Consider the following 19434-nt stretch of genomic DNA (forward strand, 5'->3'; position numbering starts at 1 on the left):
TGTTTATCTGAAGGACTGTAACTGATACAAATGCAGCACTGAGCCTCTAAGAAGCTTAAAATAAGTTCACCTTTAAGATATCACATTATTTTTATTCTTCCTACTTCACGAGTTGACTTTATATGCTTAGAAATATATCAAAAGAGGTCTGCTTCACATATTTACAAATGGTTAACATCAAAACAAAGTGCAAAGAAAGAAAGCGCCTTATCTGTTCATTGGGTAGAAATTTTTTGGGTGGGTGGGGGGACAGTATCCTGTGACTTTATGACTCACAGTGAAGTGTGAAAAAGTCCTGATACTCTGTGAGCATGTGTCCTTAACTAGCCATGCAGAAAGAAGTGATGTCACCGCGTGAGACTCTGCCAATTGGCGAGGTCAGATATCCTGTCCTGTAGTTCTGAGGCCATGGCTGCCCTCGCATGATTTCCCATGAGCCCTCTTGGGGAAACAAGCCGCCCTCCCATAGGGTTTATGCAAGTGTATCTGCAAACTTTGGCACAGCTGAATGCGATGCTAAGAATTATCAATTTCTTTCATCAAAACTCATGTTTTTTGTCTTTTAATGTTATTTATACTGAGAAAAATTTCCTCATCCAGTTTAACTTTACTCATACAGACCCATGCAGACCCAGTCTTTTTCAGCATTGATATAGATGTGGATCAATTTCAGTGATACGACTGATTTGTGACTGATTTATTCTAAATGTGTAAACTTTTTAACATATGTAACTAAATATACAAAAGATGGATACTTTGTACAGACATATCAGCACAGCAAACAGCCAAAAAATTGTAATGGGTTTTGTTTTGCTTCCTGGCCTGTTCACACATTGTTGTGGGACCTCTGGGGGCGTCCTGTGGTGCCTGACAGTAGGATGTTTGTAGCAGATCCTTTGGTTCCTTCATGATTCCTGCTTTTTACACAACGTTAGACACAATTAGTTTTGTATTTTGGACATTTGGAAGTCCGATCAGTTCCTTTACCATATTTCTCGAGCTACAACTAAAAAAAAGCACAAAACATTTTAATGTATACTTTATTAATCCCCTGTAGGGAAATTACTCTCTGCATTTAACCCATTCACTCATTGAAGCAGTGTACAGCCACCAATCCAGCGCCTGGGGAGCAGTGTGTAGGGACCTGCTCAGGGGTACCTCAGGGTAGCCGTTCAGTGGATTCAAACCCTTGACCTTCCAATCACGGGGCGACCACTTTACCTACTGAGCTATCCCTGCCCTATTTTGTGCAGTTCAGTGGGGTGCACTACTCCTTTGGGGGAGACAGCTGTACCCCGAACCCATCTGAAAGTTGCTTAAATATCTTTTATCCCATTTTAAAAGATAAAAATATCAGGTTTTCTTTCAGAGGTGCGTTTTTGTCACCTTTGGACGGAGCAGACTAGCCGATCATCTGCTTTAATCTTTATATTTAGCACACAGACATAGGAGCAGTTTTGTAAAGCAAGAAGCTGTCAAAATGTCCCTGCTGTTTTCTGCTGTGCCTCTCAGGATCAGTTTCAAAAATGTGATTTCAGATTGCAATTTGACCCACTTTTGCTGCTGCTTTGATAGCTTTGCTCTGTTCTGCTCTGCTGACCTTCACTCATCTGTCAACTTTATTTCTCTTCTTCCTTTCACTTCTCTTCTCTGCTGTCGTCTTCTTACCTCTCCTTCTGTCTGTCTGTTAGAGTAAAGATGCTGGCATCAGGACTCTCGTCATGTTGGATGAGCAGGGAGGTAAGTTGACAGGGAGAGATCACTTTTATCTGCTCTGCTCCTGATTCTCTCTTGCTGCAGTTTCACGGTGTACAATCGGAGAGTCGTCATCAGTACATCCAGTATAACACTCTAGATTCTCAGACCAAGTTTAAGGAAAAATAATGACATTTATGGTTTTACAGCAGACCTGCACAGGGAAAAGTGAAATGAAGGGGTTCCCACAGGTTCGGAGACCCTTTGCAACTTTTACTTCTTCTAGATCAACCTTGGCTTCTTCTTCTTGGCTTTCTCTTTCCATAATTTCAGGCTGAACTAAACATTGATTAAGTTTGGCTTTTAGGGATGCGACTTTTTAAAAATACAAACCAAAACAACAGAATCACTGTAAAACTGACTGCAGCACAACACTTTTTTTTATCAGTGGCGGAAGCCACAATTGTAAGAAAAAGTTACATTTGATTAACGGAGTATACTGGAATGTGCTGCTGAGCTTGCCTTCTGCTTTGCCTCCCTGTATTACACTTTCATGCCCTTTTCTCAGTCACATGTTTATGTTTATGCACCAATTCATCAGCTGAGCTTTGATGCAGGCTGATATTCCCCTCGTTGTTCACCATCCACTTCAGATATCATGAGATTTGTCAAAGGCAGTGGTTGATAACAACATAAACAGGCATCAGCTGTTAGTCAGTTTAACACTACACATTGATGTTAGCCCACATTTCACAATCATTGCAGCCCTACACCTTATGAATTAAAACTTGGATTCTTTCTTAGCTGTATGTTAAGTACATGTTTTACTTTGCTCTGTTAAACCAAGCTAACATGTTTGCGGTTCACCTGATTGTCAGGTCTAAATGTTCAGAGGTCAGTCAGTGACAGATAATGTGTCTTACCAAAGTCATTTTTGGGAGATTTACTCTATGACTCAAGAAGAGCCTTTTCCGGCCTGTTTTTGTCTACGTAACTTGGGAGCAAGTCAAACAAATAATGATTTTCTGTGGAGATTCTTCATTTTAAGATTTTCAGTGAGCAAAACAGCTGAACGCACTTCACAACAAAGTCAAATTTAGAGGGAAAAAAGTAGTATAGTATAGTATTTTTATTTCTTAATACTTGGTACATAACTCTGGGTGGATTACCATTACTTTTGAAAGCCACTTAGATTAATGGAAATCATGGATGTTTACCCTCAAAGTAGGGATTATAAATCCCTTCACTGTTTGTCCGCAAACTACACACATGTACATCACTCTGAAGTATTAATTAACACATGCAGACTGTCAGAGCATAGTAACTCCAGCTGTTTTCAAACTCAAACATAACCTAGTTATAAGTGTAACTGGAGATTTTATGCATGATGTAATACATGTTGTTGTGCCAGTTGTGCAGACACCCAGTAACCATCATGTGTGGCTCAACTAGCTAGCTTAACTGGAAGCTCTAAGCACTAGCTTTGCAAAACCTGTTTAGAATGAAGAATACAGTGAATGAAACAGTCCATGTGACAATTTATTAAGATTCACTTAAAAAAAAGTGTAAACTGAGTAGAGCTGAAATTAAAGAGCTAAACATTACAACAGCAAAACATTGTGTGTGTGGCTTTAGTTTTAAATGGACACAGTTAGCATGTTAGCTTGACTGCATGAATGAAACACTTTGCTTATAGATAGAAATAAGACCTCTTACTGTTTAACACCAATGGTTATGTTAGTTCTGAGTTTTTTCCACAATTTTTTAAAGTGTATGAACACTATGGTCTCTGAAAAAGTCTCCATGTTTGCAGAGAGTCCTCACTATTTTTAAAAAGTGTGCTAGAACTATGGAAAGGTTTTTTTGCACAAACTCTGTGAAACATGCATTAGAGTGTGTGAAGAAAATGAAGTTCAGTGAAGGCTACTACCAGTCAGAGGTCAGTGGTTTGAGTCCCACAGAAGTTAAAATTAATAACATACTGAAACTGACTGAATTTGTATGTTTTTCCAACCTTCATAATAATATTTGAAGACTACTTTTCTGCCTTTAATAACCACAAAATCTGCTGGTTCGTGGATGCATGTAGAGACACAAGGCTCATGGATTATGCGTAAAAGAGTTTTAAGTAAAAATACAGGCAGCCAGAAATGCTATAATAACAAACAAAGGAGGAAGAAAGAAATTCTCAGTAAATATGTACAGTTAATATCCAGTAAATATATCTAAACATTTAGTCATTTGCTGAAAAAGTGTGAAAAAGTGCTTGCCCCTGTCCTGATTTCGTATTTTTTGTATGTGTCACACTTAAATGTTTCAGGTCAAATATTATAAATAAATATTACTTTTATTTTTGCTAATGTATTTATTTAGCTTTATATTAATCCTTCTGTGCTTTAATTTCGCTCCCATTTTAATTTATCTCCCTTTATATTTATGAATTATGAATTTATTTGTGAATATTATTTTTTAATGGTTTTACATTTACCATATTTATCTCATTAAAGACAAACATCAGATAAACATTTACAAAGCAAACTATAAAATACCATGTTCTGTCACATCTTACTATGTTATTCGTGGCACATTCAATTTTATTTATAGTGAAATCACATTTTGTTATTTAATTCTGGTCCTCCATATAGGAAATATGTCTGTATCTTAAGCAGGCAGTTCTATGCATGAGAGAGCAGCCTACAGTAATGGGCCTGTCAAAAGAACAGATAGCCTATTTTCCTCTTCTCTCTTTCCTCACATCTACTTTCCCCCTGAGTAACTCTTGCCACAGCACACAGCTCACTGCTGTAATAACAGGACAACAATCAATGCAGAGATTTAAATTACCTCTGCCTCTAAACGAATGTCCTCTGTACCTGACCCTACATCTCTCTTGCTTGCACTGCCTTTCTCTTCTCTCTTTTCTCTCTTTTTTTCCATCTATCCTTCTCTCTTGGTTACTGATGGTAATTTATTTGTGTCTCCTTCACATATAGATATAAGAATTACCTCCTATATTTCTGTTAAAGAAAATCACTGGGCTGGTCATGCCTGTAGTAATTAGTACACTCTTGTTGAGGTGTAAACTGGGCTGTGACTAATCCCTCTTTGCACTTTACACTAAACGACATGCACGCACACTCATGCACAGGTCACACCGGAGGAGATTTGTCATTTCTTGCAGAGATGTCTCACCTGTGATGGAGGTCTTACTGCAGCTAATGAGCCCCTCCCTACTTGGCTGTTACATGCTGTGTGACCTAAATTCAACCAGACTCAAGGCTGATGGATTATACACAACTGTGCTTGGATGAGTTTTTAACAATTGTGACATTTTTGCAAACAGCACTAAACTTTGTCGATCACGTTTTCCATCTGGGGTTGCCATTTAAAACAAAATGCATTTGTGTTTATCCATGAACTTAATTTTAAGATCACAAAAATAATTTAGTTATTTTTAATTCATTAAAGAAGCTAAGTGTTCAAAAAATCAAGACTAAACCTTTTGTGAAGACAGACGATGGCCACTAATAGAGAAGATAAAGTCTACTAAACATTGAGTTAACAAACAAAGCTAAACATGTAACTTGGGAGTGTGTCACTGCTGCGTTCAGCAAGCAGCCTTTTCACAGGCTTGGATATGTGTTGGAAATTGCAATACATAAGCAAGAAAATCACTTACATAAGTCTAGACTTTGCAAAAGGTTTTATATATAAATAATGAAGGAGTTTTCTATTTAAATCACGGTCAGTCCGTTTTATAAATGCGGCCCCTGCAGGCTGAACATGCATAACGATTTTGTCATGATTTATGTTGTTACGTCCCCCCCGAAGGAGTCTAGGCATACGAGTAAGGGGACCAGTAACAAATGAGTCCAGAACAGAATGAAAGGAGAACAGACAGGTGTTCTTAGTAAATAAAAGTCTTTATTATAGATAATCTTAACATAAAGAGCCGGCAACGCCGTTTTACCGATAACACTTGGAAAAAGGAAAAAGGTTGCAACAACACAGGACACAACAACCAAACAAAAACTCCACACCACGAGGAGGCACTTCCAGGGGCCCACAAGCTCACCCTGTCACTAGCAGCAGCTAGCTTTACTGCTGCCGAGGCCCACAAGCCCACACTACTCACGTGAAGCAGTTACACTGCACACTGCTTCCACACTATAGGATCTCTCCCGACAACTGCGACACCCAATGTGGGAACACCAGAGAAAAACCCCCTGCTCACAGCTCATCCCCAGCTTAGATAGCTTCAGAGGTGATTGCTGACTGGATTCAGGTGGCAAACCAGGCTAACCAAGAGCAGCTGTCTCCTGGGGAGAGAGGAGAGTGAGAGAAACAGAGGGGGTAGGAGTGGCAAGAGAGGAGGAGGCGGAGAAAAACACCACGCCCACACAAGGGCAGTTTCAGGAGGCACAGCTAGGGCCGTAACATATGTTCATAATAACTAGTTTATTAATAAAGAGTTGAAGTTTATCCTTTCCATTTTCTTAACTAATATTGGTTTCTGCTTAGCGATATGTCTGAGCCTCTCTGTCTGTCATTTTATTAGCAGGATTATTTAAAAGGTTATGAATTCATTTGCAAGGAAATTTTTATAGAGGTGGAAATTGGGCTAACTTTGACGTGATTAACTCTTGAAATTGATCTGGATCTGAGGATACTTTGAAGAATTCTTTTTAAGTAGACATTTTGCAGTTTTACAAAAATAGTATCACACTGACGTAAGAAAACTCGGGAGAGATTTTCTTGGTGTTCTCAATTAAATATCATAAGACTAATCTGGAACCAGATATTCCTCCTTATCCAGGGATTCAGTTTATAAATGGGGTAGGGTGAATTCAGTGTCAGACAGCTTTCATTTCTATCTACATCACGCAGTTACAGCCAGGCTTGAGACTGAAAAATCGATACATTGTTTCCTTTTGTCTTAATAATACACTGGTGGATTTTATTAAAATGTGCAGGCGCCATGACTGGATTATTCAATCAGTTTGAATGACCAGAGTAACTACTATGGTGGCACCTATAGATGGCATTACCTTCTTTTTCTGTGGCATTAATACTGAAGCCTGTTTAATGCTTTGCATGCGGCATTGTGTTGTTAAACCCTCCGATATGCCTTTACACAGGCACAGTAATAGTTTTTTTCAACAATAGTCCGTCCAAATTTGTACTTAACCTATCATATTTTGAGACCTTTTAAATAATCTTTGGCCCTTTCTGCCTCTTCTGATCCTTTTTTCTTCTTTTCGTTCCTTTTGGATCTCAGGCTTCTCAGCCACCTAAGCCATGAATTTCTGTCTTTCACTCTCTTTGTCATCTATTTCTATTCTCACTGACATGCAGTAATATTTAAGCAGTTAAGGTGGCAGAATAAATGTCCTTGTGTACACTTGCAGAATTGGATGAAGCATACTGCTACTGATTCTCAGCACCACTCACATCAAATACTTACTGAGAAAAGATGATCCCATGGAGGTAGGGAAAAAAAGCCTATCACGAGAAATGCATGCAATTAAAAGTCACATGGAAAGCTCCAGATGAAGAAAAATTAAAGTTCATTTGATACTTTTAATGCTTTTTGCCCGCTTTGCCTTCTGCATCTAGCAAAACACAGTCTGCCTCTTGCAATCTAGCGTAGAGCGCCAGCCCTCGATACAAACCAGTCAACTTTATTTCAACACTCTCATGCCTTTGTCCTCACCAGAACAACTTGATCGTGTGGAAGAGGGCATGAACAAGGTGAACGCAGACCTGAAGGAGGCCGAGAAAGATTTAAAAGATATAGGACAATGCTGTGGTCTGATATGCCCATGTATTAAAAAGTAGGTACCGGCCAGGAGTCGTGCGCTCTTGCCTGTCCAGTGCTGGTGATGGTGGTGGTGGTGGTGATGGTGATGTCTGATGTCTCTCTTGTCACAGTCAATGTCTTTTTTTGTCTTCTCTCCTTTGTCCCCCTTCTCTACTCCCATCCCCTTCCTTCCACCCTGCAATTTCTTCCTCTCTTCTCTTCTCATGTGCTTACGTTCTTTTGCTGGGATAAATGACAATGTGTTGGTAATCAGAACAACTGGAACGCATCGAGGAGGGGATGGACCAAATCAATAAGGACATGAAGGATGCAGAAAAGAATTTGAACAATCTAGGACAGTTCTGTGGTCTATGTTCATGTCCCTGTAACAAGTAGGTGTTGCCTATGTCGCCTGACTGCATGTGTTTCAGTGCCTGCCTACCTGCCTCTTTATCCATCTGCCTGCTTCTGGTGTGTAGAGCATGGTGAACTGTGGTGTGAGCAGTCAGGCCTACAGCCACAACAGCACGCTCTCTGAACAGGCACCAGCATTGCATGCACGAGTGTGAGACAGATTATTTAAATTAAGACTCTGCAGGGAGAGAATGTGTGCATGCATGAACAACATACGGATGCCACTGTATTTTCTGTCCAGCCTCAGCAGCTGTCAAAAGCCCTTCATTCCACATTGGATGAGAGATTCTCTTCCAGCAGGGAGCAGCATCTGCAAGGATCTCGGCCACAGAAACACTCCAAACCCTACCCAAACTCCCACCCTAACGTCCTGCAGCATGATGCATCACGTTGTGTAAAAGTCCAACCAAGAAACAAATCAGTTAGTCGCCTCCTTACATAAAGATATATAATTGGTTATGCCTCAGTGCATTCAAATGAATCCAAGCTTTTTTCTATTTTTTCTTTTTTATAACAATAGGACTCTTTGAAGAAAAAGGGTAACTTTGTTTTACTGGCTGTTATTGTTATCAAGTAAAAAAAAGCTTATCCTGGGTTACACAGTTACTTGATAGTCACAGCCAGTCAGTCTGACGGGTCCTCCAGTTCAGAGACATACGTTAAAGTTTTATATTTCACATTTAGCCTTTTGGAAATGTGTTTATTTGCCTTTTTGCAGACATTGTGGTGAAAATCTGCATTTTTAAATACTCTATCCATGTCAGTTCAAGACCCTACAATATTAGAGAGCAACCCCCAGTGATCCAGGAATTTGTTTGGAGGAAATTATGAATTTGGTGACAGTAGGAAGGACTCTATGCTTCTGTAGAGTGTAACTAAAGGTGTTATTGTATCACTTATAAACACATATATATATTTAAGGAAGTGAAAGCTGGGAAAATTTACAACCTTACCTCTGATTATAGATTGAATCCTACCTCTCTTCCCTCAACATTGCCCTGCACATTACAGTCTCATGCATGAGTTAGGCAAACTTGTTCTCTTTTTTCTGACCACTGTTTCAGTATTAAAGTTCTTAAATCTGTATATTTACTTTTTAAAGTTAAGTTGGATTGCTAATGTCAGTTTTGCCAAACTCCTGTGTGATCTGTTCTCTACCCTTTTAGCAGCCAAACTATGGCTGCTGAGTCATGTCTGAGCATACTACACGCTGGAACAAATACATTTGCTGGATATGGTTATACTATTTCAGAGCTATAGAAAATACAAGTGGCTTACAAACCAAAAGTATATATAAGAAAATTATATTTTTTATTTTCATTTGGTTTACACCCAAAGTGTTTCTCAGATATTTGCCTGGGAGTGAATAAAGTGAAGTCTTAATGATTAACAATATGCACATTGTATGTACAAAGGTACAAGCCATGAATATGGGGAGTTGGGTAAAACTTGCTCTTTTGTTTTTGAGGAAAGGATTACACAGAACCAAACAAATGATTTTTGTGTTATATCTGATTTTATTCCTGTATTACTTAACGGGTATTTTTTTTAGTATTTTTGTTTGCCTTTAGTGTGTAAAGCAACAATTTTTAGATCTAATCTGGAAATGACATTACATTTGAACAACAGATAATTATTGTCCAACACAGTGACATTGACATTAGCACTATCCTTTTCGCTTTACTTCAACACATCAGTCATTATGTATGAGTAAAGTCTCTTTTTCCCATTTGGAGAATATTTAATATTTGGGTGTATTTAAAATCCGTCTTTATTCTGCTTCCAGAAGATTTGGTTTTTGGGTTCAGAGCTTGTCTATTCTATGGCTCTTTGGTCCTCCCTTTTGTAAACCAGTAGTTATGTAATCCTGTGGTTACGTCATATGTTTCATTTGATTGAGACTGTTTGTATGGCAACCCTGGGTCAAATAGCACGAGAAAAAGAATTCTAGCATGTCTAGAATACCTGGTGGGTGAATTTGTGTTGCCTCAAATGGGCTGTAATTGGCTGAAAACCAAACTAAATTTACCTAAGTGGAAATCTTCACCTACCAGATATTCCAAGCATTGTAAAACAAATGTTAAGAATTACATTTGCTTATTTGACTGTATGCAGTGAATCCTCCTACTGATCTATCCATCCAGATGAAATGAAGGGCTGGTTTTAGCAAGTCTTCCATGCAAAATGATCACATTGTATGTTTAGGGATTTTTTTTTTTTTAATTAATATGCTTTTTTTTTTTTTTTAAATCACATTGGATCTAACGGCTTTCTTTTAATAGATAGAGCATGTATCGGATCCTTTGCCTTTTTTACATTTTTCCTTTTTCATGTCAAATATCATGTTTCTGCCTTGCATGTCTCCTCACTGCATGTTTACATCTCTGTGTTTGTGTGTCTTCTGTCTGGAGACTGCTTGTTGTGTTCAGTGTTTGTGCTTTTCTGTATGTGCTTGTGGGAGAAGTTTTGTTTTTAAACTTTTAATTCCTTTCTTGCATAAGCCACATTGAAGCTTACTGTGTTGGATTCAATTGATCTGCATGTTAGATCAATTATTTGCCAACAGACTGCAAATGCATGTATGTAACCTTATCATACGTGGCTGGCATGTTGCTTTTAGGTGGCTAATTGGCTTAAAACCATCTGCAGTGTCTTCTAAACATATATTCATATATATATGTTTTGATTGTAAATAGCAAGAAATAAATCCACATGGATAAAGCTGCTTACTCACATTCACACTCACTGGCTGCCTTACATGTTTACTCAGATACACAAACCAGCCCACAAATACACACATACACAACCATTCAGTCATTAACAAACATGCATATACATGCACACACATAAACATACACACACAGAATAAAATGCTACACTGACTCTGACTGAACTGTATGTGTGGTAGGATTAAGGGCGGGGGCCAGGCCTGGGGAGGGAACCAGGATGGAGTGGTGAACAGCCAGCCGGGGGCACGAGTGGTGGACGAACGCGAACAGATGGCCATCAGTGGGGGCTTCATCCGCAGGTAACCATTCATGTGTGTAGGTGTTGGTTTGTGTACGCCCCAAGCTTGCTTGTTTGTGTCTGACTCTGTGCATAAATGCTCAGGTTTGGTTGTTGTGCAAAATGAGATATGTGGTAGTGTTTATGTATGTAATTATGTAATGACTGGAGGCATATCCTGGAGCCGACTGTTCATGTGACTCTTTAAGTAACTGTTTTCCTTCCTTATGCACAATGTGACTGTAATCTCTCAACTGAGTTTCGCCTCAGGAACAGATCAAATTGTATATCAGTTTAATGTTTAAAGATGTAAATACTGACGAACTGTGGAGACATTTCAGTCTGCAGCAATATCTCTTTAATTATGCATTAATTCGATATTTATATAAACACAATAATAGTTCCCACGACAACATTTTGAACCTATATCAGCGTTTAACCATTTAAAGCAAAAACTTATTTTTATTTATGTATCGCAGCTTAATTACCTGAAACCTATCTTTGGCTTACCAGAGGGATCTCAGCCCTCATGTTGAAAGTCATTCAGTAATACCTAGTTATGTAATTTGCTGTCTGAAAGGTGAACATTTGTACTTTTAAACGTGATGTTTCTAACCCTTCATTCTCACTAGAGACAAAAACACTGTAGTAGTTAGTGTTTCCTTCTTAAAGCAGATGTGTTATGTGTTAACCTATTTTCTGTTGTGCACGTACTTCACAGTAGAAAATGGTCACCAATAATGCTAATATTTTAAGTTAGAGCATGTACAGGTATTTCCTTTGTGCCAGTAGGGCAGGCTTTTCTACTTTTCTGTCTATATGATTTCAGTGAGAGCAGAAATTCCTCACAGGTAGAAACCTGACTGCCTTCTATTTAAACCTTTGGTTTGCAAGAGGCAGTCAAACAGAACACACCAGACTTAAAGAAACCCTCCTGTAGAGGCAAATGAGTTACAATGACTCACAGACAATGGATAAACTGAGGGGCTGCATGAATAAGACCTTTTAGTAAGGAATAAGGATTGGATAAGGGCTTTTTAAAATTAATATTACATGTTTTTAGGAAGCAATTTAACTCCATTAAAATGCTCTCCAGCACAATCCAACAACAGCTCCCATTGACCTTAAGCCAATAAGCAGTCTCACTTCAACCTTGTGAATTTTTCAGGGTAACAAATGATGCTCGGGAGAATGAGATGGATGAGAACCTGGAGCAGGTGGGCGGCATCATTGGCAACCTGCGTCACATGGCCCTGGACATGGGTCAGGAGATTGACACGCAGAACCGCCAGATTGACAGGATCATGGACAAGGTAGTGTACAGTCAGAGCTTTTTATGCCACTACCATGAACAGTATTCAGTTTATTTGATATGGGATGGTGTTTTATATCTGTATAATAAATATATATGATGTTTGATGGAAACAAGTCAGCTTCAAAAATGACGCTTTGAAATATATCTAGACTGACTCATTAGGTTATAATTTCTCAAAACATTAAAAAAAAAAGAAGAAGAAAAAGACAGAAATCGAAAAAAGGAATTAAAATCAGAACGTGTAGTTGGACCGTTCCATTGCTGGAATTTTATGTAATGCAAATAAAACACAAAAATACGTGCAAAATATAACTGTATAGAAAAAACAGAAGTTGGCTAATGGATTACAGGCTTGGCATCAGGGTATATAACAGCAGATATAAACCAGTTGTGCTGACTTTGATCAGATTTAGCCCCGATTTCACACACTAATGGGGAATTCCTGATTCACGTGCCATTGCATACTTTATCCATCCATTCAGTATCTTCATTTAATTTGCCCCTCTCCAATCTTTAGCACTGGTTTGACCACATTTTCCTACCTGAGCTCTATAACAGTTGGTGCTTCTTTCTTTCAGGCTGATTCCAACAAGACCAGGATTGATGAGGCCAACCAGCGTGCCACAAAGATGTTGGGCAGTGGCTAAACTACAGCGAAAAGTGCTTTCACCCTATTTAATCCATGTCACCCTAACCCCCACCCCCCCCCCCCAAAAAACAAACAAAAACAAACAAAAAAAGAAACCCTCAACCAAACCTATCCCTGCCCTTAACATCGACACCTGGCGCCCTCTTCCTTTGCTTAGTAGCAGGCACTGCAAAATTATGCTTTTATTGTGATACTGATAGAGTTTTGCACACATGCACATATCACACGTTGCTCTGCTCGCCCCTCCAACTCCTGCATCACTTCCAGTCCTTGTTGTCAGTGTTGTTCTGTGATGTTGCTCATCTAATTTTGTTTTAAAAAAAATAGTTACACAACCACCAGTCAAACTCTTTCCATGCTGTACATAGTGTTTCTTTAATGGTTTCAGTGATTTAGATCACGTGTCCTGTTTTCTTCATCATTCTTTCTTTTTTTTTAAAAAAAAGTATATGTGTAAGATAAGTTGTATGTACCCCCCGTTTCAAAATGTCCTTCACTCATATCAGTATTCTGGTGTTGTCACACAGTGTATTCAACAGTTAAGATGTTGTGATGCTACAGTACCAATAAGGCCACACTGATTTGAAGTTACCAAATGAACATGCAGCCTTTACTGTTTATTACCAAGGCTACTGTTTAAATACATTTAATGGCCATAGTTGACCAAGTGTCTGGGCCATTTGGATGAAGATGTGGCTTTCTGGTCAAGACTATACACTGGTATTTTATCAACTCAATTAACAGAGCAGTCTTAAAAGAATATAATGCCATTTAAACTGTATAGAACAAGTATTTTTCCTCAGGGAGCGAAATCTGACCATTTAAAAACAAAAGCAAAATGTTTGTTTAATGCATTGAAATCTATAAAAGCCACCGCTTATAAGGCTTGGTGTGTAGGTGAACAACTGCAGTTTCTTATGGTCTGAATAGCATCATTGATAATCAGACAAATATTAGCATTAATCACAGTGAATGTACAAGGATGTGAGGCTTTGATGGAGGTCAGAGGTCAAGCAATCAATCCAACAACTTATTCACGTACCATGCTACAATTTATTCATGATCCAACCCTAGCAATATAAAGTAGTGCATTAAACGTATTATGCATGTCCATCTGCTGCTAGAAAACACAAATTAATTCAGTTAAACAAGCAAATATACCCCAACATGGAAACCGCATGCTACTATGTAGGCCACACAGAGGAGGGACCCGTATTTATCTGCAATGGTGCCACTCTTTGTTTCATGTCTCTTTACCTTTCCAAACTGTGACCATCACTGTAAAATAAAACCTTGGAAAATGCCAATAAAACTATCATAACTGTAGAATCATACTGAGTTTTCTTCCTTTTTTTGGAACAGAGTGGAAGTGGTGAGAAAACAGTTTGAGTAATGGCGTTAAATGTCTGCAGTGTTACACTACACACAAGTTAACACCTAATCTGAGTGTGTGAGTTGGTTAACAATTGTAGTAGCATTTTCAGATTCTGTATTTTTTATGTCTTTCTTCAGAATAAAGTACAATAATTGTTATGCAAGGAATCAGAGCCACAGTGTAATTGACATGTATGGATTTTATCTGGAATAGTTGAACAGTGTACTCCACCCCTTGCCCTATGAGCTGGGGTAGGCTCAAGAGATAGGCTTAAGAGAATAAATGAACTCAGAAGTTTTGGCTTCTTGGAAACATTTTGAGGTTTCACGATATCTGTATCATCTCATTTTTCACTTTATGGTGAATTTTTGAATTTCTATTCTTATTCCAGATGACTTTACATAAGAACAGTAACTTAAATTGTAAAGACTCTTATAAGAGTCTAATATCATTTCAAACTCATATGGGAACATGAATGTTCTGTGTAAATCCAATTTAAGAAAATGGTTTTTTTTCTGCTGCTGTTCCATGGTGAGGTCAGAGGTCAGGGAGCTTATCTAATTACATGTTTAAAGGAATTCTGAAATTGAGGCTAAATGCCTAAACATACAACATCAACATGGATATTTACAGAGAAAAGAAGAAAATAAAAGCCTGACTCGGATAGAGAAAGATAGAAAGAGACAGGCAGAGACAGAGAAGGAAAGATGTGCAGCAACACATTACACTAATGGACATCTACTGTGGTGCTCTGGGCTTAGGGGGGATTACAGTTCACCGCGTCACTAAGAACACACACACACACACACACGCACACACACGCACACACACACACACACACACACACACACACACACACACACACACACACACACACAAACTTGAATCAACACATGACAGAGTGATCCACTGTACCTTAGTTACATCCACAGCAAAGGCCTGTCATGTGACTACAGACAACCCCCACATAACATAAGATAACTCTTTATTGTCATTGCACAGTCATACATAGTACAGTAGTACAATGAAATTGGAAAAACTGTCCTACGTCGGCACTACATACATACATACATAAATCAGTATTTGAAAACTCTAAAGTATTTGATCATTTGTGTTTTGCATTGACATCTTCCACTTCTTTGACTTGGGCTGCACCTGCAGCCATACTAGAAAATTACTCGTGCTGTTACAACCAGAGGGCTAAAGACTATATTTTAAAACCAACAGCTCCCTCTGCTGGTGTTATAGGCCATTACCAGTGGTGTTACACTGTACCAACTTGAAATATGAATTTTAGTTTAGTAATTTACTAGTCTACTCCACTATTAAATTAGTTTACTAGTCTAATATATACAACTATTAAACTAGTTTAGCTTATGAAGCCAAACTAGTTTGCTAGCCAAACCTCTGCTTAACTGATGTAATTATGGGACGGACAAATGATTTCGAAGATGGAACTGCCAGACAGGTGGAAAGGAGGATGACCACGGAGAAGATTCGTGTATTTAGTGAAGGAGTACATGCAGAGGATTGGGCTGACAGAGGAGGATGATCGGGATATTGTGAGCATCGATACTCAGCTATGGCGACCCCTAAAGGAAGCAGCCAAAAGAAGATAAGTGAAAGCAAAAATTCAACGCAAAATTCGAAAATATAAAACTGTAATAACTTTTATTTCTGCATATATGACTATATTGGGCATAATACTAATTTTCCATAATTGGAAAACGAAACTAAAAATAAAATGGAAACTAAAATGAAAAAAATATAAATGAGCAAGAAGAAAAAAATTATTTTTAGAAATTTTATTGTTAAATCAATATATTTATATATTACTTTATAGTAGCAAAAAAACCCAAACAAAAAAACAACAACAACAAAAAACAAAAAAACAACAAAAAACAAATCGCTCACGTCAACGGCCTGGAGGAGGCATTCGGCTGGCTTCGTTCAGTCACGTGACCATGGCGCCCTCGTCGTGTCCTTCCGTAGGTCCAGAGTACCCCTTTCTAGCACGTACAGGACGGTTAGTATCCAGTGCGGTAACATGTTCCGTGCCGTTTTCCGACTGTCAGCTTCAGGAGCGCGGAGTCTGACTCGGTCACGACCCTGCTACTCAGGTAGGACCGTCTGCTTTGCACCTTACTTGAAATTAAACAAACTGTGTGATAAATTAAGTAAAATGGGCTTGTATAGCTACCCAGCTAGCTTAGCTAACCCTGTGTGCTTGTATGTAGCTAGAAGCTAACATGGGGTGACATTGAATTAAAGTTGTGACCTGCTGTGTTTAAGGGTCTGAAATTAAAATAGTCTGGTGTTTTCACCTTTCGTTGTGTGATTTAAATATTGAGGCGCGAAGTGAATTAAAGCGTAAAAGTCACGACCTTGCGATGACCCTCCTCGGTCTGTTTGAGAGAGTCAGCGACCGCAGTTTGCACGCAGCTCATATCAACACGTTGAACTATGGTCAAAATTGAATGCAAATCACAATGCTACAGAGTTTGATCTAAGATTTACACCATGAGTATGTATTTTTGGCCTTTTTAATGCTGCTGTTCTCCTGAAATAACCGACCCGAGCTCACCTGTGCAGGTCATCTAATGTTAGTTGACGGTATATGGCAGACGGGTTTAGAACATTAATGAGTGCTATGTAAAAAGTTAATCATTATTCAGGATTGTTGGACTAAATAAATGGAGGCATTACAGTATTTGGTAGAAGTGGTTTTCACTATCTGTCCTTCAGTTAGTTTAAGAAGGTGCTCTGCTGCCTGTCCAGTAAGCTGTGCAGAGGGTCATCTGGATTATCCATAATGCATAACAGTTTGTTCAGTGACCTCCTCTCTACGACAAATTCTTAGTTTGCTGGCTTCCTACACTGGAAATAAAGAAACTGAAACCAAACTCGTTTACGTCTTCAAATGTACACGCAAACACCAGCTACTGTGATCAAGGCGATGTAGCAATAAATTGCATGACCCTATTTCACTTTACTCCCTCAAAATGTGTAACGACTACTGTTGTGCGTGTTTTCACTCTTTCTGTAATGCCGCTGGAATTTATAACTTTGGTACAGTACTTTGAGTTCTGTTTCTGTGTATAAAATGCAATTTCATACCAGAGTAGAAATGAAAAGGAATTAGAAGGTTTTTGACAATGTACCCTTGTTCAAAAGCCTCTGAGGTTGCATTCAGCCAGAGTGAAAAGTGATAAGAAGCAGCACTGTTAATGATAAGGCCATGCGAAGAGCAGTGGGGCTTTGAGTACTGTGGAAAAAAAATCAGTTTAACAGCAAAATGAACATATTGTTTTAAAATATATTGTTTGTTAAAAATGCTTTTGATATCTATTTAAAAAGGTAAATGTTTATTACTATGGTTCAGCACCAAGATGCACTTCCTGTTCATTTGTAGATGCAGGTAATTTTACAGTGTGTTCCAAAAGTTTAAAATGTCACTGTGTGTATGTTTGATTAAGGACCTGGAATGTTTTATTTACTTTAAGTACAATACAGTGTTTTAGAACTTTCTTTGTCTCGGGTAACAAAAAAAATAAATGTATGTTTTTTTAAGTCCAAATTAGTTCAGTTTTAAACTGTATTATTTATGTATGTATGTAATACAAGTATGTCCTTGAAACTTATTTATTGAATCCTTTTTTCAAGCTCCCTTGGCCTCCAGGTGCTACTCCCATGGAAAGGTGGAGACAGATGAGGAGTTTGATTCCCGTTGGGTCACTTACTTCAGCAAGCCTGACTTAGATGCTTGGGAACTCAGGAAAGGTGACTTTGAGTGGATTATTTTTGTATTGTTATAGTTCAAATGAGGGTTACTCTAAAAATCATAACTTTAAAATGACGTTGCTACTTCTGTAAACTAAACACACACACAGGAATGAACACCCTAATTGGATATGATTTGGTACCTGAACCCAAGATCTTGGATTCGGCATTAAGAGCTTGTCGGAGGCTGAACGACCTGGCCAGTGCCATCCGCATCCTTGAAGCTGTCAAGGTGTGTAAGACTCATTTCAATAAAATATGCCATTAGAGGAAATGAAGTCACATAAATCGTAGTCTTTGAGATTACAATTGGATGTACACCTTGTTAGGATTTTTTTGTGCCTTACAGCTGATCACATTTTTATCTTTATCTTAGGACAAAGCAGGCCCCCATAAAGACATCTATCCCTACCTGATCCAAGAGCTAAAGCCCACCCTCACAGAACTCGGCATTTCAACACCAGAAGAGCTGGGAATTGACAAGTTGTAGATTATCAAGGTGAGACTGCACCATACTGCAGCATGCTACCTGGATGGGCAGTGTGGATTTTAAAAAGAATTGCTTCAGGCATTAGTAACTGATGCTGCCCAGTGCTACCTCGAACTGTGCATTTGCATGCTGTTCTACTTTATTGCACAATATTATTGCAGATTATGTGGCCCGTTACGTACTTTCAATTGCAAACTTGTTTTGTTTCTCTTTCCTCAGGTTATTAGATGTATAAAGAGATGAGCTTTCCCGATTCTCTCCATGCTGAATTGCCAATATTGTTTAAATCCTAGCTGTCCTGTGGTGTACAAAATAATGGACCTTATAAATAAACCAGAAATTGATGATGTGTGCTTGTTCTTTGTCTATGACTAATACATCCTTTGATGTACTTAATTACACCTTCATAAATATCTGATGTGAAGAATAGATAATAACCAGCTGAACTCTATTTAAAAGGATAGGAACTGTAGCATTTTTTTTTTTTTAAACGGATGGTCATGATGAATTCGATGAACCAGTGTTTTAGATTTTAGTCAGTCCTTACAGTACCCATGTTTATTGCCTATAAATTAAAAAAAACAAAAAACAAAAAAAACCCCACTCCAAAACCTCCAGGGTCGCAAGCAAACAGGAGGCTGAAGACGATCAAAGGAGCAAAAGAAGTGTGTGAGCAAAATCCATTTTAGTGAATCAGAAGACTCCCTGATGGCTGCAGATCCTGACTGTAGACTATGCAGAGCTGGGCTAGTAATTACATCTCAAAGAGAGCAATTAATTTGTATTTTGAACTGTTTCTCATTCTCATATTTTTATATATTATATACACAGATGAAACCCTAATGAAAATGTAATTTTTAAAGTAATTCCCAAGTTAAAGAATTTTAAGTGTTTCCTTTTGCTCCTCTTG

The 19434-nt window shown here is 38.4% G+C and overlaps 2 protein-coding genes across 3 annotated transcripts in view; both read left to right on the forward strand.

Annotated features, from left to right (window-relative positions):
- Positions 1-12937, forward strand: part of LOC101468238 (synaptosomal-associated protein 25-B) — a 39448-nt gene extending 26511 nt beyond the window's left edge. Inside the window, exons 4-8 of one of the 2 annotated variants that reach the window (XM_004539744.5) lie at positions 1692-1740; positions 7412-7529; positions 10818-10937; positions 12084-12228; positions 12809-12937. In XM_004539744.5, the coding sequence (XP_004539801.1) occupies positions 1692-1740; positions 7412-7529; positions 10818-10937; positions 12084-12228; positions 12809-12877 (501 nt within the window). In that variant the 3' untranslated portion in view covers positions 12878-12937. Of the gene's footprint in view, positions 1-1691; positions 1741-7411; positions 7530-7769; positions 7888-10817; positions 10938-12083; positions 12229-12808 lie in introns of both variants that reach the window. The other variant, XM_004539743.4, reaches the window with a different exon arrangement.
- A 3276-nt stretch (positions 12938-16213) lies between these two features.
- cox5ab (cytochrome c oxidase subunit 5Ab) lies at positions 16214-18873 on the forward strand. The gene is made up of 5 exons (XM_004539742.4): positions 16214-16374; positions 17918-18034; positions 18145-18266; positions 18411-18533; positions 18744-18873. The coding sequence occupies exons 1-4, from the start codon at positions 16302-16304 to the stop codon at positions 18522-18524; spliced, it is 426 nt and encodes a 141-aa protein (XP_004539799.1). The 5' UTR covers positions 16214-16301; the 3' UTR covers positions 18525-18533; positions 18744-18873.
- The last annotated feature ends 561 nt before the right edge of the window (positions 18874-19434 follow it).

Source organism: Maylandia zebra, linkage group LG1, assembly GCF_041146795.1.
Source record: "Maylandia zebra isolate NMK-2024a linkage group LG1, Mzebra_GT3a, whole genome shotgun sequence".
Lineage (NCBI taxonomy): Eukaryota > Metazoa > Chordata > Actinopteri > Cichliformes > Cichlidae > Maylandia > Maylandia zebra.

Excerpts from the sequence above, each read along its gene's own strand:
- cox5ab (XM_004539742.4), top strand. The coding sequence starts at position 16,302 with ATGTTCCGTGCCGTTTTCCGACTGTCAGCTTCAGGAGCGCGGAGTCTG. Across the intron at positions 16,375-17,917 it reads GTCACGACCCTGCTACTCAG|CTCCCTTGGCCTCCAGGTGC; the intron begins GTAGGACCGTCT and ends CCTTTTTTCAAG. Across the intron at positions 18,267-18,410 it reads GCATCCTTGAAGCTGTCAAG|GACAAAGCAGGCCCCCATAA; the intron begins GTGTGTAAGACT and ends TCTTTATCTTAG.